General features: G+C 40.2%; 1 protein-coding gene across 2 annotated transcripts in view; it reads left to right on the forward strand.

The window, feature by feature from the left end:
- LARP4B (La ribonucleoprotein 4B) overlaps positions 1-25,015 on the forward strand; it is an 86,578-nt gene that overhangs the window by 23,781 nt on the left and 37,782 nt on the right. For both annotated transcript variants that reach the window (XM_024742715.1, XM_024742714.1), the window contains exons 2-3: positions 4,027-4,161; positions 4,808-4,867. In XM_024742715.1, coding sequence (XP_024598483.1) covers positions 4,081-4,161; positions 4,808-4,867 — 141 coding nt within the window. In that variant the 5' untranslated portion in view covers positions 4,027-4,080. The remainder of the gene's footprint in view (positions 1-4,026; positions 4,162-4,807; positions 4,868-25,015) is intronic.

Raw genomic sequence — 25,015 nt, forward strand, 5'->3', positions numbered from 1 at the left:
GATCTTACCTAGCTTATTTGATTTTATGTTTGTATTTCCTTTTATGCTAAAAATGAATACTTAATATTAATGTAATTCTTATTTACCTTATCGTATTACAGTGTGTATATGTGTGTATATAATATGTAAAATAGTTTCAAAATAATACCAACATTTACCCCAAAGAACAAGCCTACTGGGTGCATTTTAAGATTTCTTGGTGAGTTTTTAGGATTTTGTGTGCAAATACTATCTTTTAATATCACTTAGAATAATTCTTCTCTGGATATTTATGCCACCTTGATATACAGTTATGTTTATTTGAAATTGATTTATATTTTTTTAAGGATTTCTTTGTCCCAAAAGACCTAAATAAATATTTAATTATGAAACAAACATTTCAGGTATATGTGAAAAGAATTGTTTAGAAACAGAACTAAGAGAACTATACTCTCCCAAGTAGTTAATAGGGTTAATAAAACTTTTTGAGGTGGAGCTTTGACAGATGGAATTAACCAGGTCTGCTAGCAGAAAGACCACTAAGTAGGCAGGTGGGCCCTCTGATTTCATCTCTTTGTTTTTTCTGTAAAGAGAAAATGAAATCAAATCAGGAAAATGACTCCTTTTGTTCAGCTCGTTAAAGCTTTGTGAAAGCTGCCTCTGACCCCTATCAGGTTGTCACATTACTAGGTCTTATGCCAGGAAATATTTTGCTTTGACAGTAGATCTATTCCCCCCTTGCCTATTTGTTTTCACAACCTAGAGACCTACCTTTATGCCAAGAAACAATAGTTTGTATAGTGGTAAGTCTTAAAATAGTTTTGGTTTCTTGAACAAGTAATGAAAAAGTTATTTTGTTATTTATTGGAACTGTTGTCAATCATACTCATATTCATCATCATCATACTCTTAGTCTTATTTCAGATTCAGATATTTGATAATAAGGTTAATTTTAATGCAAATTTTAATGCTTTGTATCTCTGTACAGCTTGCTTAATGAGGTGCATATCAGTAACCCCTTCTGTTGGCAACTTTTCCAGTTGTTGGACTTTTTTTTTTTCTTATTAGTTATCTGTTTTATACATATTAGTGTATATATGTCAATCCTGATCTCCCAATTCATCCCACCTCCACCCCACCACCACTCCCTGCTTTCCCCCCTTGGTGTCCATACGTTTGTTCTCTACATCTTTGTCTCTACTTCTGCCTTGCACACTGGTTCATCTGTACCATTTTTCTAGATTCCACATATATATGTTAATATACGATATTTGTTTTTCTCTTTCTGACTTAGTTCACTCTGTATGACCGTCTCTAGGTCCATCCACATCTCTACAAATGACCCAGTTTTGTTCCTTTTTATGGCTGAGTAATATTCCATTGTATATATGTACCACATCTTCTTTATTCATTCGTCTGTTGATGGGCATTTAGGTTGCTTCCGTGACCTGGCTATTGTAAATAGTGCTGCAGTTAGCATTAGGGTGCATGTGTCTTTTTGAATTATGGTTTTTTTCTGGCAACTTTTCCAGTTGTTGGACTTTTTAAAAAAAAAAACGTGTGTCAGGTCAGTAATAAAGAGATATAGTCGTGTGATGTAAAGATTACTTGTTTATAGATAGGATGCATAGGTCAGATCAGGACCACTGTTCTGTTATATAAGCTACTGCCATGGCTACCTTTTATTATACAACATTTCAAACATACAAAAGTAGACGGGGTTGAATCATGAACCCTCATTCACCTCTTCTGGGAAGAACAGTTGTGAACCTCCATGTCTCTGCCCCACATCATGGTGTTTCCCCTGTAAGTATTTAAATATGCAGCTCTGAAAGGTAGGCTCACTTTTATTATTATTATTAAACATAACCACAATATCATGACATCTAAGAAAATACAGGAATTCTTTAATACTGTCAAATATCCCATCACTATTGCTTCCCTGATTGTCTTTGGTTTCAGTTTATTTGCATCAGGTAAAGCCATATAAACAAAATAAAGCCATAGTTTGGCCAGTATGTGTATCTTGTCTCCTTTTGTGTTGAAGAAGCCAAGGCTACTCATCCAGGAATTGCGAGCTTCGCTGAACCCCTTGGCATTCCTCTGTGCTTGTGCTTGCTGCAAGTTTGTAATAAGATCACGTCCTGGGTTTGTTGTTTGTTTTGCAAGACTACTTCCTATCTGGTAGTGATGCTGTTTCTATTATAAGGTACATAATTTCTGACTGTCTGAAAAAATATAGGTAGTATATATAATAAAGGACTATTGATTTTTTTTCTCTTTTGGGTATCATATCCTGTTTTCAACCAAACTTTTTTTCCTTTGGTAATCTTAAAAATCAAGTTAATAGTGGTAAAATGCATCTACACCCCATTCTGTGACTGTCAGTCTGGGTACCAATCTATATTTTCAGGATTTTACAATTTAACACATTGCAAATAATTACAGTTTAACATATTTGTCATTCATCCTACATTGTGGAAAACATTGATCTCTGTGAAACTGATTTAATTTGTTTCAAGCATTTCTCCTCTGTTAGTAGTTTACATTTCCAAACGTGTCTTAAAGCATTTCAGTGATTTTGTGCTTTTGTGGTTGATGATATTATATATTTGATAAAGGATGAGATCACCTTTGACCATCAGACTATTATCAAGGGTTTTGAGAATTTATCACAAGCAGGTTATTGAGAATAAGGAGTGCCATAATAGAAACTAAAAACCTACATGGTGGGCTTCCCTGGTGGTACAGTGGTTGAGAGTACTCCTGCCGATGCAGGGGACACGGGTTCGTGCCCCGGCCCAGGAAGATCCCACATGCTGCGGAGCGGCTGGGCCCGTGTGCGAGCCATGGCCGCTGAGCCTGTGAGTCCAGAGCCTGTGCTCCGCAGCGGGAGAGGCCACAGCAGTGAGAGGCCCGCGTACCGCAAAAAAAAAACCTACATGGTTACCTGGTGAGACAAGAACAGTTAGCTTTTAAATTTCTTTATCTGCCACTTGGATACTATGTGTTTTCAGAAGCAGCCTGAAAAATCTGGGTTAAATCAACTTTTTTATCTTGTGAAGCAGTGTAGTTTACAGTGAAAAGAGGGAGTGCCTGAAGCCACACCTCGATGTCTGAGAATCTTGGTTCTGATACTCATAATATGAAATCATGCAAACTATTATCCCTTCTGAACCAGAGTTACTTCATAAGCCATTTGGGAAAATCAAATGAGATACTGTATGTGAAGTTCAATGTCCAGCTTCTGAGCTGAGTGAATGCTTTGCAGAGGCTGCTTTGCATACTTGTGCCCTGTTTAGACTGTTTTTGGTTTCTTTGGTTCAAAAATTGCGAAGGGATTCCTTTTATTTTTTTTTTATTTTTTATTTTTTTGCCATATGCGGGCCTCTCACTGTGGTACGTGGGCCTCTCACTGTTATGGCCTCTCCCCTTGCGGAGCACAGGCTCTGGACGTGCAGGCTCAGCGGCCATGGCTCATGAGCCCAGCCACTCCGCGGCATGTGGGATCTTCCCGGACCGGGGCACGAACCCACGTCCCCTGCATCAGCAGGCGGACCCTCAACCACTGCGCCACCAGGGAAGCCCGGGATTCCTTTTAAATGAATTATTGTTTATTTCTCCTGACAGCTGTTTTCCTGGAACAGAATGAAATTAATGGGGCTGGTCAAAAACCATATATATATATATATTTGGGATTCATCAATCCCAAATTGGAGTTCTATTAATTTTGTAATTTTCTGTTTTTAAAAAATAACTTTCTGAACATGAGTGGGCTTGGATATGTTAGCATTTAGTTTCTAAGTCTTAGGATATTATCATGGTTACCAAATCAGTGTGAAGAAGAAACTTATTAAAAAACAAGTATTATTTCTTGGGTGTGTAAGGTGGAAATTATGGGCAAATTTCTTTAAACTACTTAGACTCCAGAGGGATAAACGTATGTCCTGGAAAACTTGAAGATTTTAAAACTGCTTAGTAATATCATTTTAGAATTAATTACACTCTGCACCTCAAGTTACCAATTTACTGTCTCTTGTTTTACAGCATCCTACGGCTAGCATTAAACTTCTCCCAGTGGAGCCACAAAGTAAACAGCTCATGACTTCTGATCAGGACGCTAAGGTCGTGGCTGAACCTCAGGGCCAGCGAGTCCAGGAAGGCAAAGACAGCGCTCATCTGGTGAGTGGGCATCCAAGGCCAGCACTGGCCTGGTGTACCTCTCTTCTCTTCTGATAACAGATCCTACAGTACACTCGGAACACTAGCATATTTCATGCTGAAATATAGGTGTTATATTCTGAGTAAATTTAGGGGTTGCTTAGTAGAGGATATTAGCAGTTTCAAAGTGATAGAGAAAACAGATGTCATTTATAGCTCTGAATACTTAAAGCTTTGGATTTAAAATCACCAAGAAAAATGCAGTGATTTGTAAATAGTTTAATAACATTATAGTCATTGTAGTGGTATTTATTTAAAGAGTTAATTAGAATTATGTAAGTTTTTAATTTTGAGTGCATTTGTTTATTGTAAGATTTTATCATGTCAAGCAATAATATTTAAAGTTTCTAAATGACATTGGGAAAAGTAGGTTTTCTTAATTTTCCCTGTGGAAACTACAAGGAATTTTACTTAATGGTGTTCAGTCAAAATTTCAAAATATTTTAAATTTCAAGGCTCCTACATCATTTTGAATATCTCATTGAATTTCTTTGTCATGTAAAAATTTGCTTTTCCCAGTGGGTTTTGTTTTGCTAAATTACTATGGTTTGAAAATATGTTTCTTTACACTGTTGTGATGGTGTGTTTGGTGTTTTCGATTTTACAGATGAATGGTCCCATATCTCAAACCACTTCTCAGACAAGCTCCATCCCAGCTTTGAGTCAGGTAATTCAGTTCAGAGATTAATCACAGCTGAGGCTCACAAATATTGCCTAACAACAAATATTAATTATAAAAAAAATTAGAAAATGTCAGTGTTCCCCAAAAAGAGAGTGGGGGGAACCACCACCTGGGTACACTGTATGTCAGTACTGTATATCCTTTTCTGGCTTGTGTGTGTGTGTGTATGTGTATAGTTCTACAGACAGCAGTGTGCCATGTGTATTAATTTAATTTCATGTATTCTTCACAGTGTTTTTAATGGTTCACTGATCATCTATTGTATGTATATGATTAACTTTACTTTTTAATAGCCTGTGTTCCTTAAAGCACAAAAGTGATAGTAAGCTTTTAGTAAGAAAATTGATTTCACATTTTAGCTGTGATTAATGAAAGAATAAGGAAATAGAGATCCACTGGTTTTTAAATCCTGCTTTACACCGTTTGCATTTGCATATGTCAGGTGCATTTGGAGTCAGGCGCATTTAGCTTGGCAGTCCTCTAAGTGATCTCATAAATCCTACAAAATTTTAAAAGTAAGTCTTTTTTTTAAAGTAAAAGTAAATTTTTAAAAGTAATCTTACTAAATTTATAGTCAACCTCATCTACACCCCGAAAATATAAGCAGCTCATGTAGAAACTAAAGGCGGGGATTGGATTGTTGATCTTTTAAAAAAAAAATAATAATAAATTTATTTATTTATTTTTGGCTGCATTGGGTCTTCATTGCTGCACGCGGGCTTTCTCTAGTTGTGGCGAGCGGGGGCTACTCTTTGTTGCGGTGAGCGGGCTTCTCACTGCGGTGGCTTCTCTTGTTGTGGAGCACAGGCTCCAGGCATGTGGGCTTCAGTAGTTGTGGCACGTGGGCTCAGTAGTTGTGGCTCACGGGCTCTAGAGCACAGGCTCAGTAGTTGTGGTGCGGACTTAGTTGCTCCGCAGCATGTGAAATCTTCCCAGACCAGGGCTCAAACCCGTGTCCCCTGCATTGGCAGGCAGATTCTTCTTAACCACTGTGCCACCAGGGAAGTCCCTGTTGATCTATTTTTAGTAAGGCAGAATTTTAAAAAATGAGAGACCCCCTCCAATATACTTTGTTTCATTGTTGTTATTCTATTATGTATGTAGGGTTTTTTGCATATTGTACTTTACATTGATTTTTTAAGTGAATTTTATAATATCTTAAGTACTTCAAAATCCAAATATAAGACTTATACAGAAATCATTGATGGATTAAAATAATTGTTTTCAGATCAAATCTCCCTCTTCCTCTTGGTTGATTTGCGGTCCAATATAATATTCAAACATCTTTAAAACATATTTCAGGGCATAAAACTAGATATTTGGATTCTATGGGTGGGTTTTGGTTTGGTGTTTCTTTGCTTGCTTTTTAAAATTACTTTGTGGAAAATAACTGAGAGAGACCTGTGTGGAAAAGAAGTGTAACACTTTAGCCAGAATTCAATATTTCATTTCTGTGGCGAAATAATTTGCAACTAGTACTGCCTACACATGCTTTGTCATTTTAAAGGGTCAAGGTACTACAATAGAATATTATATGACTAGTTCTTGGTCCAGTCCTGCAACCCAGTACCCCTGGAGTCTCTTGGGTAGAGCACATCTCTGACACCTGATATTGTAACATGCATATACTATTTATCAGTTTTTCAAGGTATTGCACACTTGAGGTTTTCATAGGATCATTAAATACTAGAGCTGGAAGGGACCATAAGAGACCGTCTGGGCTCACAACATGTATGTTCTTTAAAACTTTAAAACAAACTTGCATTTTATAGAAAATAAAAGAAATCCATTACAACTTTTATGAAGTTGTAATCAATATATATATATTTCACCTCATGTTTTCCCCCATAGCAGATTTCATCTATATATCCCCTTGTACGTGCCCTGTAGTATTTTCTTTATGTTGATTTGCCGTCACTTCTTTAGCTGTTGGGTTTTTGGGTACATTTACTTAACTTGTTTCTCTTTTTCCTGCTATTATAAATGGCATTGCTTTGAACATTTTTCTAACCAGCGTTATCATGGTGCACCTAAGTGTGTGGATAGCATAGTTGGTGTGGTGGCTCTGAGTGCTGATCCTCAGTGGTCTGCAGTTGTATGACTGGAAGGTGAATGTGCTTAGTAGTATCCATTGGTAATACCAGTTGTTTATTATACAGCTCCCTGCTCACTCCCCCTATAAAATACTACCCTTATTGAGTAGTAACTATTTACAAGTTTAGCCAATCAGCCAAAAAGTGATCTTAGCTAGGGGAAACTGAGACCCAGAGAGGCTTAAGTAATTTCCCCAAGATTGCTCAACTGTCCAGGATTTGAACCTAGGCAACCTGGCTTCAGAGCCAACTCGAGAAGAGAACTTCCTCTTTGGCATCTGTTACTTCCTTTAGAAAGAGAAACAAGTAGAAAGTAATACGAGAGACAAAAACTCGCTCTTGTCAACCATTTGGGAACTATTTGCATTGGCTCTAAGTGGTTGAAATTAATTTGGGATAGAGCTAGAGGATTTTAGGTGGGGAATAGCATGACTTATATTTTAAGAAGATTATTTTGACCATTATTTTGACCTTATTATATTAATAGAATGTATTGTAGTGAACCAAGTATAGAAGTATGGAAACCAAATTAAAAAGCTGTTAAGTAAGGTGAGAAATGATGGTGGCTTAGACTAAGAATGAATGGATTTCAGATTTACTCTGGAGGTATGGATTGGATTTAGGGGTTAGGGTGAGGGAAAAGTAGATCAAGGATAGTTGAGCAACTTAATGGATGGTGGTTTCATTTATTTTGAGATGGAAGAAACTGGAGAAGGAAAGGTTTGTGGAGGGAAAATCCACCTGGTATAAATTTAAGTGAGCAGTGAAGTGGGTCATCAGTGCCAGTTGGACCTGATTAGAGAGGTTAGGCCCTGAGATGTAAATCTGGAATAAACAAATAGATTTTTTTATTGTTTTTATTACACAGAAAAGAATATTAGAGCTACTATTGTTTATGTGGATTAGGTAACTGAGTTACCTAAAATTAAAAATTACAATTAAAAAGTAACTGAGCTGCCATTTAGAATAAAATCAACTCTAATACTTTTTTTTCCTTCTGTAATTTTTTTGCCCATCTTAGAAGTTTTATGTCCTTCAAGGGCATTCTCAGTTATAACTGTTAGCTTCACTGATTCATCTTTTTCATAGTCACCTGTATTACTTCCTTATATGTATATTTGATTAAAATTTATTTAATAAATTATGTTCTGTGTTATTTTTTAAATGTTTCAAATGTGTATGCTTTGTCATGGGAGTTTTAAGACCCATTCGGGCAGGATCTATGTAATATAGCTCGTTGATAGTTCTCTGTAAGTCATACTTTATTTGAATTGAAAAGAAATTTTGTTAACATCAACATGGCATAATTGATAATTTAGTCATTCATCCTAAAAACTTATCTTTGTGTATATCATATATCTTTGTGGTACCATGGGGATTACATATAACATCCAGAAGTTATAACTATCAAATTTAAGTTGCCTACTTAATAACCTCAGTAGCATGCAGAAACTCTTCTCTTATAAAGTTCTAACTCCCCACCTCCATTTCTGGTGTCACAAATTATATCTTATTATTATGTGCCCAATACCATTGATTTATGCTTGTTTTTATGCATTTGCCTTTTAAATTCTTTGGCTTTTGTTTATCTGCTAATGTCCTTTCCCAGGGAATGTCCCTCCTTTAACATTCCAGGGAATGTCAAAAATGAAGTGAATGCCCTTCATTTTTTTTTTTTTTTGCGGTACGCGGGCCTCTCACTGTTGTGGCCTCTCCCGTTGCGGAGCACAGGCTCGGGACGCACAGGCTCAGCGGCCACAGCTAACGGGCCCAGCCGCTCCGCGGCATGTGGGATCCTCTCAGACCGGGGCACAAACCCATGTCCCCTGCATCGGCAGGTGGACTCTCAACCACTGTGCCACCAGGGAAGCCCCTGTCCTTCATTTTTGAAGGACAGTTTTGGTGGATAAAGAATTCTCAGTTTTTTTCTTTCAGCACTTTTCCTTCATCTCGCTGCCTTCTAGCCTGCAAGGTTTCTAATGATAAATTGGTTGATAATCTTATTGAGGATCTCTTGTACTTGATGAGTCACTTTTCTCTTGCTGCTTTTAAGCTTCTTTCTTTGTCTTTTGACAGTTTAATCGTAATGTGTCTTGGTATAGGTCTCCAGGTTTATCCTACCTGAAGTTTGTGGAGATTTGTAAATTCATGGATTTCATTAAATTTGGAAAATTTTGGCCATTATTTCTTCAAATATTCTCTCTTACCCTTCCTCTCTTCTCATCCTGGGACTCCCACAATGTGTATGTTAATTGTCCTGTCTTCAAATTTGCTGATTCTTTCTTCTGCCTGTCCAAGTCTGCTATTGAGCCCCTCTAGTGAAATTTTCAATTCAGTTATTGTACTTCTCAGCTCTGAAATATTTGTTTGGTTCTTTTTTACAGTTCGTATCTCTTTGTTGATATTCTCATTTCATTCACATTTTGTTTTCCTGATTAACTTTAGTTCCTTGTTCATGTCTTTTCCTTAGCTCTTTGAGCATAGTTAAGATGATTGTTTAAAGTGTTCATCTAGTAAGTTCCATGTTTGAGTTTTCTCAGGGACAATTGATTTTGTTCCTTTGAATGAGCTGTGTTTTCCTGTTTTTTTGTATGCCTTGTGATTTTGTTGTTGTTGAAAACTGGGCATTTGATTACGTTTGTAATGTGTTAACTTTGGACGTCAGATTCACTTCTTACCCAGGGTTTGCTGTTTGTTGTCACTGTTGTTGAAGGCTATAGTAGTCTCATGGTTTTGAGACTTTTCCAAACTATTTTTGTAAAGACCATTTCTTGTCATGTGTATTCAGTGATGTCTCTGTTCCTTTTGCTTGTGTTCAACTGATATTTTCACAGAGATTCCTTGAATGTCGTGAGTTGAAGCAGACAGTCAGTCCAGCACTGCCCTGCCTGGTGGCCCCCTCCTGCCCCACCCCCCCAACCCTCCCCCCAGTGAGAGGGAGTAGAGCTGCCTCTCCCAGTCTTTGTAGACTGGCTTTGTGCTGGGACAGTCCCTCACTGAGTAGCTCAACTTCCTTGGAGACTAGGGATCAGCCTGAAGTGAAAGCTGAAGGTCTTCTCAGGATGTTTTTGAGCACACATCTTGCCTGGTTGTAGCTTTCTGAATTCCCCATATACATGGCTGCTTTTGAGTGTCCTAATTTCCTGGAGTTACACTCCAGCCTCTTCTAGGGGCTTTAGGTGGTTCTTGCATGTCTCTGTGTGTCATCTTCTGCCCTGGCATGTGTGGGTTTGTAGTCACCTTATAGCTTTTATGAGCAGTGCCTGACACTTTGCCCCTGCCTTTTTTTTGTTGGCTGCACTGTGCAGTTTGCAGGATCATAGTTCCCTGACCAGGGATCGAAGCTGGACCCCAGCAGTGAAAGCATTGAGTCCTAACCACTGGTCTGCCAGGGAATTCCCCACTTTTCCCATTTGTGTTCTGAGTTATGTGAGATAGGAGAGGCAAGTCCGTCCTTTAGGTAGCCTCCAGCTAAGACAGAACAGATGGACACACTAATTTGCAAGTAAGGTTTACCCTGCTCCCTCTGGCTCCTGGAGGGGATCTGGGACCTGGGCTGCTGCCACCCCAGACCAAGGTCACACCACACCACAAAACGTTCCTGCCATGTCGATCACAGCCTTTTCTTGATTGTTTCTTTGCTTAGTTGCTGTAAACTGTGATTGTTTTTCAGAGCTCCTACCAAGTGTGTTCAGAAACTTCTGTTTTTTTCATGATATTTCTGTGAAGGAATGAGAGAGCCTGGAGCTTCCTAGTTCACCAGTTTGCTTGACCTCTCATAACCTTTTTTTTTGCTTTTCTCAATCCTACACTTGCGTAATTCATTTTTTATGTTTATTTTATTGAAGTACAGTTGATTTACAATATTGTGTTAGTTTCAGATGTATAGCAAAGTGATTCAGTTATACATATGTATGTATATATCTATATTCTTTTTTCTATCCTTTTCCATTATAGTTTATTATGAGATATTGAATATAGTTCCCTATGCTATACAGTAAAACCTGTTGTTTATCTATTTGATATATGGCAGTGTGCATCTGTTAATCCCATACTCCCAATTTATCCCTCCCCACCTTTCCCCTTTGGTAACCATAAGTTTGTTTTCTATGTCTGTGAGTCTATTTCTGTTTTGTAAAATAAGTTCATTTGTATCATATTTTGGATCCCACATATAAATGATATATTTGTCTCTCTCTGACCTCTTCACTTCGTATGGTATTCTCTAGGTCCATCCATGTTGCTGCACATGGCATTATTCCATTCTTTTTTGTGGCTGGGTAGTATTCCATTATATATATGTATGTACCACATCTTCTTATTATTCATCTGTCAGTAGATATTTAGGTTGATTCCATATCTTGGCTGTTGTAAATAGTGCCGCTTGGGGGGTGTGTGTCTTTTCGAATTAGAGCTTTTATCTTTTCCAGTTATATGCCCAGGAGTGAGATTACTGGATCATATGGTAACTCTATTTTTAGTTTTTTGAGAAACCTCCATACTGTTTTCCACAGTGGTTGCTCCAATTTACATTCCCACCAACAATGTAGGAGCATTCCCTTTTCTCCACCCCCTCTCCAGCATTTATTATTTGTAGGCTTTTTGATGAAGGCCATTTTGACCAGTGTGAGGTGATACCTCATTGTAGTTTTGCATGTTCCTGTTGGCCATCTGTATGTCTTCTTTGGAGAAATGTCTATTTAGATCTTCTGCCCTTTGATTGGCCTGTTTGTTTTTTTGTTACTGAGGTGTAGGAGCTGTTTCTGTATTTTGGAAATTAAGCCCTTGTCAGTTGCATCATTTGCAAATATTTTCTCCCAGTCTGTAGGTTGTGTTTTTGTTTTGTTTATGGTTTCCTTTGCTGTGCAAAAACTTTTAAGTTTGATTAGGTCCCATTTGTTTGTTTTTGCTTTTATTTCTTTTGCCTTGGGAGACCAACCTAAGAAAACTGTTATGATTGATGTCAGAGAATATTTTGTTTATGCTCTCTTCTGGGAGTTTTATGTTGTCATGTTTTACATTTAAGTCTTTAAGCCATTTTGAGTTTTTTTGTGTGTATGGTGTGAGGGAGTGTTCTACCTTCATTAATTTAGGTGTGGCTGTCCAGCTTTCCCAACACCACTTGCTGAAGAGACTGTCTTTTCTCCATTGTATATTCTTCCTCCTTTGTTGAACATTAATTGTCCATAGGTGTGTGGGTTTATTTCTGGGTTCTCTGTTCTGTTACATTGATCTGTACGTCTGTTTTTGTGCCAGTAGTATACTGTTTTGATTACTGTAGCTTTGTAGTATCGTGTGAAGTCTGGAAGGGTTATGCCTACAGCTTTGTACTTTGTTCCTTTTTCCTCTGTACTTTCCAGAATTGCTTTGGCAATTCTGGGTTATTCATGGTTCCACACAGATTTTAGGATTATTTGTTCTAGTTCTGTGAAAAATGTCATGGGTAATTCAGTAGGGCTCACATTAAATCTGTAGATTGCTTTGGTTAGTATGGCCATTTTAACTATATTAATTCTTCCAATGCAAGAGCATGGCATATCTTTCCATTTCCTCGAATCATTTTTGATTTCCTTTATCAGTGTTTTATAGGTCTCAGTGCATAAATCTTTCACCTCCTTGTTTAGGTTTATTCCTAGGTTTTTTTCTTTTTTCTTTATTTTTTGTATGCAGTTTTAAGTGAGATTGCTTTTTTACTTTCTGTTTCTGATATTTCATTGTTAGTGTAAAGAAGTGCAACAGATTTCTGCTTATTAATCTTGTATCCTGCTACCTTGCTCAGTTCATTGATCACTTCTAATAGTTTTTGTGTGGAGTCTTTAGGGTTTTCTATATAGAGTATCATGTCATCTGCATATAATGATAATTTTACCTCTTCCCTTCTAGTCTGGATACTTTTTATTTTTCTTGTCTAATTGCTATGGTGAGGAATTCCAATACTATGTTGAATAGAAGTGGTGATAGTGGGCATCCTCGGCTTGTTTGAGAATTTAATGGGAAGACTTTCAGCTTTTCTTTCTTTTTTAAAAAAAATTATTTATTTTTGGCTGTGTTGGATCTTCATTGCTACGTGGGCTTTCTCTAGTTGTGAGCTGGGGCCACTCTTCATTGCGGTTCACGGGCTTCTCATTGCCATGGCTTCTCTTGTTGTGGAGCATGGGCTCTAGGCACGTGGGCTCAGTAGTTGTGCCTCGTGGGCTCTGAAGAGTGCAGGCTCAGTAGTTGTGGCACAGAGGCTTAGTTGCTCTGCAGCATGTGGGATCTTCCCAGACCAGGGCTCAAACCCATGTCCCCTGCATTGGCAGGTGGATTCCTAATCACTGTGCCACAAGGGAAGTCCCGCTTTCAGCTTTTCATTGTTTAGTGTTATGTTGGCTATGGGCTTGTCATGTGACTTTTATTATGTTGAGATATGTTCCTTCTGTACCCACTTTGGGAAGAGTTTTTATCCCGAGTGGATGTTGAATTTTATCAAATGCTTTTCCTGTACCTATTGAGATGATCATGTGTTTTTTGTCTTTTGTTGATGTGGTGTATCACATTGATTGATTTGTATGTGTTGAACCATCCATGTGACCTTGGAATGAATTCAACTTGATCATGGTGTGTAATCCTTTTTATGTGCTGTTTTATTTGGTTTGCTAATATTTTGTTGAGGATTTTTGCATCTTTATTTATGAAAGATGTTGGCCTGTAATTTTCTTTTTTTGGTATGGTTCTATTATCAGGGTGATGGTGGCTTCATAAAATGACTTTGGGAGTGTTTCCTTCTTTTCAGTCTTTTGGAAGAGTTTGAGAAGTATAGGTATAAGTTCTTTGTACGTTTGGTAGAATTCCCCAGAGAAGCCATCCAGTCCTGGACTTTTGTTTGCAGGGAATTTTTTTTTTTATTACAGATTCTGTTTCACATCTAGTGACTGGTCTGTTCAAATTATATTTCTAATTGATTCAGTTTTGGTGGGCTGTATGTTTCTAGAAACTTGTCCATTTCTTCTGAGTTGTCCATTTTGTTGGCGTATAACTGTTCATAATTTTTTATGGTATTTTGTTAAAATACCATAAAAATCTGTGGTGTTGGTTGTTGTTTCTCCTCTTTCATTTCTTATTTTGTTTATTTGGATCCCTTCTCTTTTCTTCTTGGTGAGCTTGGCCAGAGGTTTGTTGCTTTTGTTTAACCTATCAAAAAACCAGCTCTGGGCTTCCCTGGTGGCACAGTGGTTGAGAGTCAGCCTGCTGATGCAGGGGACACGGGTTCGTGCCCTGGTCCAGGAGGATCCCACATGCTGCGGAGCGGCTGGGCCCGTGGGCCATGGCCACTAGGCCTGCGCGCCTGGAGCCTGTGCTCCGCAGCAGGAGAGGCCGTAGCAGTGAGGGGCCCACGTACCGCAAAAAAAACCCCAACAAACCAGCTCTTGGTTTTATTGATTTTTTTCTGTTTTTTTTTTCTTACTCTCTATTTATTTCCCTTCTGATATTTATTATTTCCTCCCTCCTGCCAGCACTAGGTTCCATTTGTTCTTTTTCTGATTCTTTAGGTGGTAGGTTAGGTTGTTTATTTGAGATTTTTCTTGTTTTTTTTGAGGAAGTCCTGTATCGCTATGAACTTCCCTCTTAGAACTGCTTTTTCTGCATCCCATAGATTTTGTATGGTTGTGTTTTCATTGTCATTTGTCTCGAGGTATTTTTTAAATTTTCTCTTTGATTTCATTGTTGACCCATTGGTTTCTTAGTAGCATGTTGTTTAGTCTCCCTGTAATTGTTTTTTTTTCTTGTTTCTCTTTCTGTGGTGAATTTCTAGTTTCATGCTGTTGTGATCAGCAAAGATGCTTGAAGTAATTTTTATACTGTTAAATTTGTTGAGGTTTGTTTTGTACCCTAGAGAATGTTCTATGCATACTTAAAAAGAATGTGTATTCTGGGGTTTTTTTGGATGCAGTGTCCTGGAAATATCAACTAAATCTAACTATTCTGATGTGTCATTCAGAATCTTCATTGCCTTATTTATCTTCTATCTAGAAGATCTATCCATTGATGTCAGTGGAGTGTTAAAGTCTACTTTTTTTATATTCCCATCGAATTTTCCCTTTATGTCTGTTGTATTTGTTTTATGTATTTAGGTGCTCCTATGTTGGGTGCATATATGTTAACAAGTATGATATCCACTCCTTCTGTTGATGGTTTTATCATTATATAGTATCCAGCTTTGTCTTTCTTTATGGCTTTTGTTTTAAAGTCTATTTTGTGTGATATGAGTATTGCTACCCTCACTTTCTTGTCATTTCCATTTGCATGAAATGACTTTTTCTGTCTCCTCACTTCCAGTCCATATGTGACTTTTGCCCTAAAGTGATCTGTAGGCAGCATATTGTAGGTCCTTATTTTATTATTCAATCTGCCACTCTGTCTTTATTTATTTTTTTTGTGGTATGCGGGCCTCTCACTGTTGTGGCCTCTCCTGTTGCAGAGCACAGGCTCCAGACACGCAGGCTCAGCGGGCATGGCTCACAGACCCATCCGCTCCGTGGCATGTGGGATCTTCCTGGACCGGGGCACGAACCCACGTCCCCTGCATCGGCAGGTGGACTCTCAACCACTGTGCCACCAGGGAAGCCCTGCCACTCTGTCTTTTGATTGGAACATTTAGTCCATTGACATTTAAAGTAATCATTGATTAGTATGTATTTATTGCCATTTTAAATCTTGTTTTCCAGTTAATTTTGTATTTCTTCTTTTTCCTTTTGTGGTTTGTTGGTTTTCTTTTGTATTATGCTCGAGTTCCTTTCTTTTTGGTTTTTGTGAATCTGTTTTATGTTTCTGATTTGTGGTTACCCTGGTTTTCAAGTATGTTAACCCATAACTGTATCTACTTGCTTTAGACTGGTCGTCATATAAGCTGAAACACATTCTAAAAGATCTGCATTTTCTTACTCCCCTTCCCCACATTTTCTCATAACCTTTTATGTGAGAACTTTTTCCAGGTTGTCATTGATTTAAATTGTATTTTTAGTAACATAGAACTACTGATAAATTCTTATTGCATGTAATAAGAATTCTTATACAAATATAAAACTTGATTGCTCAAACCTATAGAATACAAATTAATGACATTCATTTAGTCTGGCAGGTGATGTTTTGCTGAAACTAAAAGCTCTTTCACCAAGTACTTGTGGTACTAGTTACCCAGAATTTCTTTTGAGTTTACCACAACCTAAACTGCAGAATTTCGAGTGAATAACTTCTTACTGCTTTTGTTGATTCGTTTCTGTGGTGCACCTTGGTGTCACCTGGCCTTCACTGGGCTTGAATGAATTTATGACATTTTAGATCCAGTTCTTTTCTCAGTAAATTAGGTTAATTTAGGTGTTGTCACATGGCACCACTGAACTCTTAAACCTACATGCAAACATGGACATATCTTTAAAATTTTGTGTTTGCATCTTTTTTTTTTTTTTTTTTTTGCGGTACGCGGGCCTCTCACTGCTGTGGCCTCTCCTGTTGCGGAACACAGGCTCCGGACGCGCAGGCTCAGCGGCCATGGCTCATGGGCCCAGCCGCGCCACGGCATGTGGGATCTTCCCGGACCAGGGCACAAACCTACGTCCCCTGCATCGGCAGGCGGACTCTCAACTGCTGCGCCACCAGGGAAGCCCTGCCTCTTTTAATTCTTTTAGAGAGCCTGTAGATTCCCCCACTTTGAGTCGATGGTGCAGACACTGACTTGCTATTAGGATGCTTTCCCAGGGGCTTGAAGAGTGGGCAGTGTGTGGGGATAGGAGAGAGTCGTTTTGCAAAATTGAGAGGGGTGGCCTTATAAAGAATGGTGAGATTTGGAAATTGGGGGGAGGAGACCTGATAAACAGTTTGAGCAAAGATAGGATATGCCAGGGTTATTCAGTTGGGGTTTTTAAATTTATTTATTTATATTTTGTTTTATTTTTTGGCTGTGTTGCGAGGCTTGCCAAACTAACATATCTTAGTTCCCCAACCAGGGATTGAACCCAGGCCCTCAGCAGTGAAAGCACTGAGTCCTAACCATTGGACCACCAGGGAGTTCCCAGTTGGGTTTTTTTTAGATGAAATAGAGGAGCTGAGGGGGATGGCATCTTAGAATGAGAGGCAATTATAGAGGTGGGCTGGGGTCAGATTATGAGGAGTTTGAAGTGATGTTGGGGTTTGATTCTAAGTATTTTACTTAATAGCATCACGACAACTCATTTTACAAGTGAGAAGACTGAGAAAAAAGAGACTAAATAATTTGCCAAAGCTTACACACATGGTAAAAGCTAACCGACACATACCTAGGCAGATAAGCTTATGAATTTGCCCCTGTAACTCCTGCTCCATTTAACTCCATGTCACAGATATGAAGGGTTTGTGTCTTCCTGGGTGAAGAATCCATTTTTTGTAGGGATATTTAACTCTATAGTGATAGAGACAGACCTCCTTATTGGTAGAATGGGGTTAATACATCTACCCCAGGTTGTTGGGAGTGTGAATTCAAATAAATGTGTGACAAAATGAAAATATTTGTGTACTTAGATTCTTATAGCACATAAGTGCTACCATTATCATCATCATCATCATCACCATCATCTGCTATGGTTTCAGTCCTTGAGTTTATGTACATTTAGAAGTGTCCCTGTTATCTTCATGTTTAAGTAGAACTCCTAAACTTTTTTCGTCAAAGATATCAGCATTGGGACTTCCCTGGTGGCGCGGTGGTTGGGAATTTGCCTGCCAATGCAGGGGACACGGGTTTGAGCCCTGGTCCAGGAGGATCCCATGTGCCGCGGAGCAGCTAAGCCTGTTCGCCACAACTGCTGAACTTGCGCTTTTAAGAGCCCATGAGCCACAGCTGCTGAGGCCCCTGCACCTAGAGCCCATGCTCCGCAATAAAAAAAGCCACCACAGTGAGAAACCTGCACACCGCAATGAAGAGTGGCCCCCGCTCGCCGCAGCTAGAGAAAGCCCACACACAGCAACGAAGACCCCAACATAGCCAAAAATAAATAAATAAAATAAATAAATTTATTTTAAAAAATAAAAGATATCAGCGTTTTGTAAAATGTTAGTAGTACACCAGCCATAACTTGTAGATTAAAGTAGAAAAATCTCCTTGCAGAGGAGTTAACAGAATTATTTTGTTTTCAGAGTAGCATATCTGAATCATAATAAGAAAAAGAATCTCTTATACTGAGAACAAAGCTTACAGATGTTGAAGAAGGTTCGGGCCCATTGTATGTGTCAGCGGTCCTGGACCACAGGGTGCAGGGTGGCAGTGCTCCTACTGCTCGAAGAAGGGCTTCGTTTGGGAGATTTTGAGGGGATTCCTGTATTGGATTGGCAGGTGCAGATTTTCTTTCTTTCTCTTTTTCTCTTGCTCTTTCTGTTTTCTTAACTAGAACTTTCAGACATCTGCAGAAGTAGAGTAATAAAATGAACCTCAGTGTGCCCATTCTGACTTGAACAGTTCTCACCCTCACATTTTGCTTTTATTTTGTTTTCTCCTCCCCTCTGCACACACAGTTTTAAAAAGTGTTATGTCTGTATGTATTTACTTCTTTGTTTTCAGGCCAGGTGTGATTTAACAGCGTGCCATTTGCCGTAAACATTTCAACATGCATCTCTAACAGATACCATTCCAGTTTCTTGCCTAGCACGATCATTCCCAAACACTCACAGACTTTATTTCTTTAAGGCAGAAAATTAGATTCAACTATAAGTACCTAAGAATTTTAAAAAACAAATTTTTACACTTGTTTCCCTTTGGGGAATATACATGTTAACTCCTTTGGTTGCCACCATTCCATGAAATATAATTCAGAGAATGCTGAAACACTGTAGAAAAAGCAAAAGTCTGAAATTCCTTCTTCTGTCTGGGATAATAATTTTAGTTATTTTTTTATTGAGTTTATGAGAATAAGAAAAATAATACGAAAATCTTTTTGTTTTGTTCTCAGTCTTTGGATTCCATGTGCCATTTGGGTTTTAATGTGTGGAATAGAATGGCTGTTGGACAGGGTCTGTTGTGATTAGGATTTTGGACTTGAGTGGCAGGGACATGTGACTGCTGTGCGAGGGTTATTTTTGGGATCTGGGTGTCGGCTTCTCATCAGAAACTATAGAAAGTTAGTGGGAGATGCACATGCGGAGGCGACAAGCATTTTTATGTGAGCTTTTGAACTTTCGAACATGGGTTGTTGCTTCAGCAAAGAATTAAGTAGTGACAATGACAGTGAAAAAACTGGCCTGTTAGAAAAATCTGTGGAGGAGAAGGAACCAGAGAGCAAGATAAGTAAAACTTTATCTTCATTATTCGGTACCTGTGGAGGTGAGGAACTTCATGGAGTGGGACGCAGGGCCGGTGTGTGGGCCGGGGTTTTTGTGAGGCTGGTGCACAGACAGGGTACAATGCCAGGGCAGCCACTTAACTCGGTCTCCTCTCCCACGTCTGGGTTCTTAACTGGGTCTGAAAGTGTGGGTGAGGCTGACAAGAACCCCGATGTCTCTGCTGTCGGGTGGGGTGGTGAAGGTGCCTGCGCCCCTCTGAGCGGGGGCCTCCCTGAGGGTGAGGGACCCCGCTCACGTTCCCGGGCGCCCTCCCACCGGGACCTTGGCAGTCACCCTCCCTGCTGTCACCCAACCACCTGGGAAAGCTCTGCAGTAGAGAATGAGGTAGTGGTAACTGTTCAGATTGGCAGCGCTGCTAACTCTGCAGGTTTGAATCGTGGGGAGAGGGAGGGTGGAGATCCTATTTGTGGTGACTACAAACGATGTAGGAATTCACGAGAGAGCGGGTTTTACAGTATTTGTGTTATTGACCCTGACGGCCCGGACGTTGGAGATGAGCTGTGTGCTCTTGTGCATGGAACAGCTGCGGCTCCAGAGAGTTGTCCAGCTGTCACGTCCAAGGGGGTCTGCGGAGGGGCCTGGCCACCAGACAATGCTGCCCAAGGGCCAGGGGAGTCAGAGGCACCGCGGGCAGAGCCATCCCTGCAGGGCGGGCCACTCCCAGGGGAAAGGAAGGAAGCTTTTAACGAGAAAACTGAACCTAGTTCTGAACTTTTGAGTGATGGTGACCCACCCTGTAAAGTAAACATCGGTGACCTGCAGGCAAAGACTTCCACCAGGTTTCCTGAGGATTACACAGAAAGGAGTGTATTATGTAATGTTGGCACACTCCCCACATTAAATATCAGCACAGACATTGACTCGCTACTGTGTGTGTGCACTGTCCCAGAAGGGAGAGAGCACTGCAGTTCAGGACCGGAAGGTCAGGTGGCTGATTCACATGTTAATTTAATTAATGGCACTTCAAACGTTGAAAGAAACGGTGATTCTGGTGCTATAACAGCTACTGTACATCAGAGTTTAAACTCTGAAAAGGAAGGAGAAAATAACTCTATAAAACCACTAAAAGACAATGATTGTTCCAGTTTAGATGTTAGCAGATCAGACAGTCTCCTTTCCATAAGTCTAGATAGAATCAATTTAAGTTCAGAAAGATGTATCACTTCACCGAGCTTTGGAAATGAGTGTCTTCCTATTCATGCAAATATCCAAGAATCAGCCCCTAACAGATGTGATGATCCGGGCACTGAGTTCCTCCTGGGGCCAGTGATGCTTGAGGAGCAGCACCAGGGTGACTACAGCTTGGAAGTGGGAAGCAGCCAGCTTGCAAACAAAGCAGAATTGTCTTTGCAGTCTCAAAATAGTTCATCTTATCAACATGAGGATGAAATTAGCATTTTTGAAAATGAGGGTTGTGGTTCGAGGGCTTTTGAATGGAGAGCTGCCTGTCAGGTACATCTGAGTGCAGACATTAGGGCCAGCAAGGCCCAGATCAGTGATGTAACGTGTGCAGTGCAGGCAGCAGACGTGGAGGGAGTGTTCCGAAACTCACAGGAAGTGCCCCGAAACGGCGAGTCTCTCTATGGCTCCAGGTGGCTCAAGAGTGACTTCATTTCCTCTGCATGTATTTCCACCTGCGCTGAAGAGGAAAGTGAAACAGAGGATGAAACGTGTGTGAAGAGCTCAGGGAGTCACCCTCACAGACTAGAAAGTGCTGAACAAGAATCACTAAGAGCCAATCACAGAGAAACCAGTAAAATTGACAAAGGAAGTGTCCAGTCAGACCCTAAAACAGCCTTTGACTGGGAAACAAATGCACAAAAATGCAAGGTGGTGCGCAGTCAGGATGTGCTGGCTTGTGTTAGTTCTAGTGTAGCAAAAAACCCTGACTTTGAAACAAATCGAGTAGAAAAAAATGATGAAACTTGTAGAGTAAATGACGACAGATATGAAGATCTTAGTCTTGTGCCAGCTTTAAACCAGAGTTCGAGTCCAGGTGCACGGGAGTCAGAAGTAGTGCAGATGAACTCTATGGACAATGGTGGGAGCCCGCAACTGAAGCAGGTGTTCTCCGAGTCAGCTGAAGAAGTTTTTTATGCCTCCGATGGACGTGCATTGGGGGTGGGAAAACCAGAGCTGCTCGGTGGAGAAGAGGAGGAGATGCTTTGTCTGAAGGAAGGCGGCAGTGGTCCCGGCATCATCAGCTGTGTGGGTCTGCGCGGGACAAGCAGACATGCACGCCGTTTCAGACAAAGGGGTGCCAGGCCCACTGTGCAGGAACCTGGGTTACATAGGGAAGTGGGTTTGGTGGGAAGTTCAAAGGTGATCTTTGGAAGAATGGAGTTAGGGGGCGCCCGTGCGGGGTGCTCCTGCTTGGCTGGTGTTGACCCTGCCGAAGTGGACGGATACTCAGCTGCTCCTCTCGATGGTCCGCAGGTGATTCCCGTCATCCCAGGTGACAGCAAGGAAATAGCAGTACCAGGTTGCAAGGACACTGTTCTACCACTCATATCTGAAAAGCCCTCAAAGGGGGATTTGCAGAGCTTCCCAGAGGAACTGTACTCCCAGTTTTTGAATGAACTTTCCTGTTACCCGATGGCAGAGTTGGCAAGACAGATGTTTTCTGAAGGGCTGGCAGATGGTTGTGGATATCAAGTGGGCTGCCCGTGGACTAATACAGCTGCGAAAGACACATTAGAAGAGCAGATACTTAGTGAGGACCTGCACAGTAAGCCACAGGACCTAGAGATCTCTTTGTTTTGGATGGAAAAGCCCCCTTATCAGCTACCAGTGGCAGAAGATGGTGTTATTTGGGGATGGCAAGAGAGAGGTGGACAGTTAGTAAGTATGCTGTACCAGTTCTTAATATTGTGCAGTGATGTGTTAATCTTTCATTTTGATTGCTTTTAACTCAGATTAACAAAGATTTATTCTAAACAATTGGCAGTTTGAATGTTATTGTAAAGCTATAAGTTAGTATAACATCAATTTAACCATTTCCAAACTGAAGAACGTGAATTTGGTTCACTGGTTAGTATATTTAAGCCAGAATCTACGTGTCAACTCTCGTTAGCGCTAACCCCTGCATGCTGGTCATCAGATGCATGTGCCCCCAGAGGCTGCTCCCCTCAGTCTTCATCCATCCTGTCCTCACCACCAGCCCTTTGTTGGAGCGGAACAAACTTTTGGCCCATTGGGTGTTTAAAGTCACTTCTCAGAAGTTTACACTTGCAGAATGTAGAGGCATTAAAATCTGTGCTTTCCACTGTTTTTGTATGGTAACCATCTAAGGGAGGTAGAACTTGATGCTTTTAACTGGCTCCAAAATCTTGGTTCTGTCTTCTTTTAGTCAGAAGCACCTGCAGAGCTTTTTGGACCTCAGTGCTCAGGCCCCACTGGTTCGGGAGAACCTTCACAAATGATCCTGCAACGGGCAGCTAGTTTGAGCATCTTCGTAGAATTTCTGTAATAAATGAAACATTCAACAAACAGGAAGTTAGTCTTGCTCTTAAAGCTGTCCTTTGGACCTGCATACTTGTAATAGCAAAATCTCATTCATTCAATCAGTAGTTTATTTTTAGTGATTTTTGTTGCATTAGGCAAGAAAAATGGTAATAGTAAGGAGATAGATGTGGCTCCAGTGTTATGCCTATTATATGGAAATAAACAAGTAGAAATTAAATCCTATAATTTATCCATTAACCTCCTTTCTTTCCTTTCCATGCCAACATTTGGGAGTTTTACCAGAAACAGTTACATTCAAGTTAATCAGTTTTGTTCCTTAAGTAGTTATGGAGGCAAAACACTACCTAATCATTTCCATCAGTGGATGTGGTTGACACCTGGCTGCGAGAGTCCGTGCCTGTACCTCAAGTAGAGTGCCCATGGGTCTTGCTCTTACACACGTGGGTGAGGTACGTGTGCACTGTTCTGAATTAGCTTTTCAATTGTGAGATGTGCCCAACAGTATTCTAATTTGACAGACTACATTTAATGAGAGTGCTCTTTGTTCAGAACTCCAGTTCTCAAAGTGCTTGTACAGACATCTTTTTAAACTAGTCTTAAGTAGCCACTGTTATTCCATTTTACAAATAAAAAGCCAGAGTTACAGATGTCATGACTGTAAAGCCTTACTAAACTTAGTGGCAAATCCAGGAATAGTCCATGCTAACTTAAAATAGAAAACGAGTGCTTCTTTTCCTCCATTAGCTCACCTATTTTATGTTCTCCATGTGCCTTTCCCTTCCTCTGGTGTTAGTTACTCTAGTTCCTACTCAGTTACTCGTCAGTGGGACCATTCTGTTTCCTGGCCAGAAAATGTAAGTTTATGAGTTGGTAGGTTATTTATTTTTGTTAATGGAGCGTAGCATTTAGAGGCTTAGAAAGTTTCTTTGGAGTGTCAAGAATTTGGGGATACTGTACTCTTCAAAGAGTAACATTGGGCATTTGTATAGGATGGCTTCAGCATGTAGCCTTTAAGGTCAGCTCACCGCTGGTTCTAATAACCATTGCTTAGCCATGATTTTTCAGTGGAAAAATAAGACTTAGGAAGCTGTGCAGATGAAACTTAAGTTGTTGATAATCAGTTGGAGGTCCCTATGACTGCAAGAGAGTAGCTACATTTTTAAAGAAATATTTTTAGTACAAGTTGTTTCTCATGTGAGTTACATGAAGTTAATGAACTCTTGATAAATGTTTTGTTTTTCCTGATATTAGAACACAGTTTTCTAATTACCATAATTTTTGTTGGCAAGTTACTTAACCTTTCTCTGCCTTGGTTTTCTTCCTTGTGAAATGGGGTGTGATGACCACTGCCTCCTAGGGTGTTAGGATTAAACGCAGGTATATGCGTGGTGTGCGCCTGTCACCCAGCAGGCCCTCGTGCTAGCTGTCATGTTGTTCCCCCTTAATCATGTCTCTGTTCTTGCATCCCATGTCACACCTCAGTACCTCTTGAATACTTGTTAACTGCTCAAAACTGGTAAATCCCTAATACTTGATTTACTGCTTTAGAAGTAGTAAATTGCGTACAGATATGGTTCCATTCAGCTGTGGCATAAAACCTTGCACAAGTTGTCAAATAGTGGAAAGTAGAATTTTCTGTTATTACGTTATTAAACATTCATTCCTTCTGCATGTTTCTCAGGCAGCTCCATGCTGAGCTCAGGACTGCCAGGTGTCAGCCATGAAGTGTGCCCAGGGTGGACGTCCGGGAACCCTCGGGCCGCAGAGAGGACAGGACATGTCCTTGCGGTGCAAGCAGAGGGAGGAGCACGCGGCCCTGGGATGCTGCTTGCAGGCAGGGTGCTCCCAGGACCGTGTGTGTGTGTGTGTGTGTGTGTGTGTGTGTTAGTGAGCTAAAAGTGTGTCGTTGATGCAGTGTAGCCAACTGAAGATGGTGCTAAAAATGGAAAAGACCAGTGTGGGTTGGTGTTGGGAATTTAGAGAATGTATAGCATGTCCACGAGGTCAGGGGAGTATGTTCCGTGGGTGGGAAACTTGATGTGTGTTGTGTGGTAGAACGAGACTGGGTCTAACCAGAAAAGGTGATTTACGCTAGTATTAGAATAGGAAAGAAAATAAATATTTGAGTTAAAAAAAAGGACAGATTGAAAAAGTGTAACTGCTGATAAGGGCAGTGGTGTCTGTGAGGTGCGGAGCGTCTTCTGCGTTGCTGTGCTCAAGGCAGCAG

Source organism: Neophocaena asiaeorientalis, unplaced genomic scaffold (genome assembly GCF_003031525.2).
Source record: "Neophocaena asiaeorientalis asiaeorientalis breed wild unplaced genomic scaffold, Neophocaena_asiaeorientalis_V1.1 scaffold155, whole genome shotgun sequence".
NCBI lineage: Eukaryota > Metazoa > Chordata > Mammalia > Artiodactyla > Phocoenidae > Neophocaena > Neophocaena asiaeorientalis.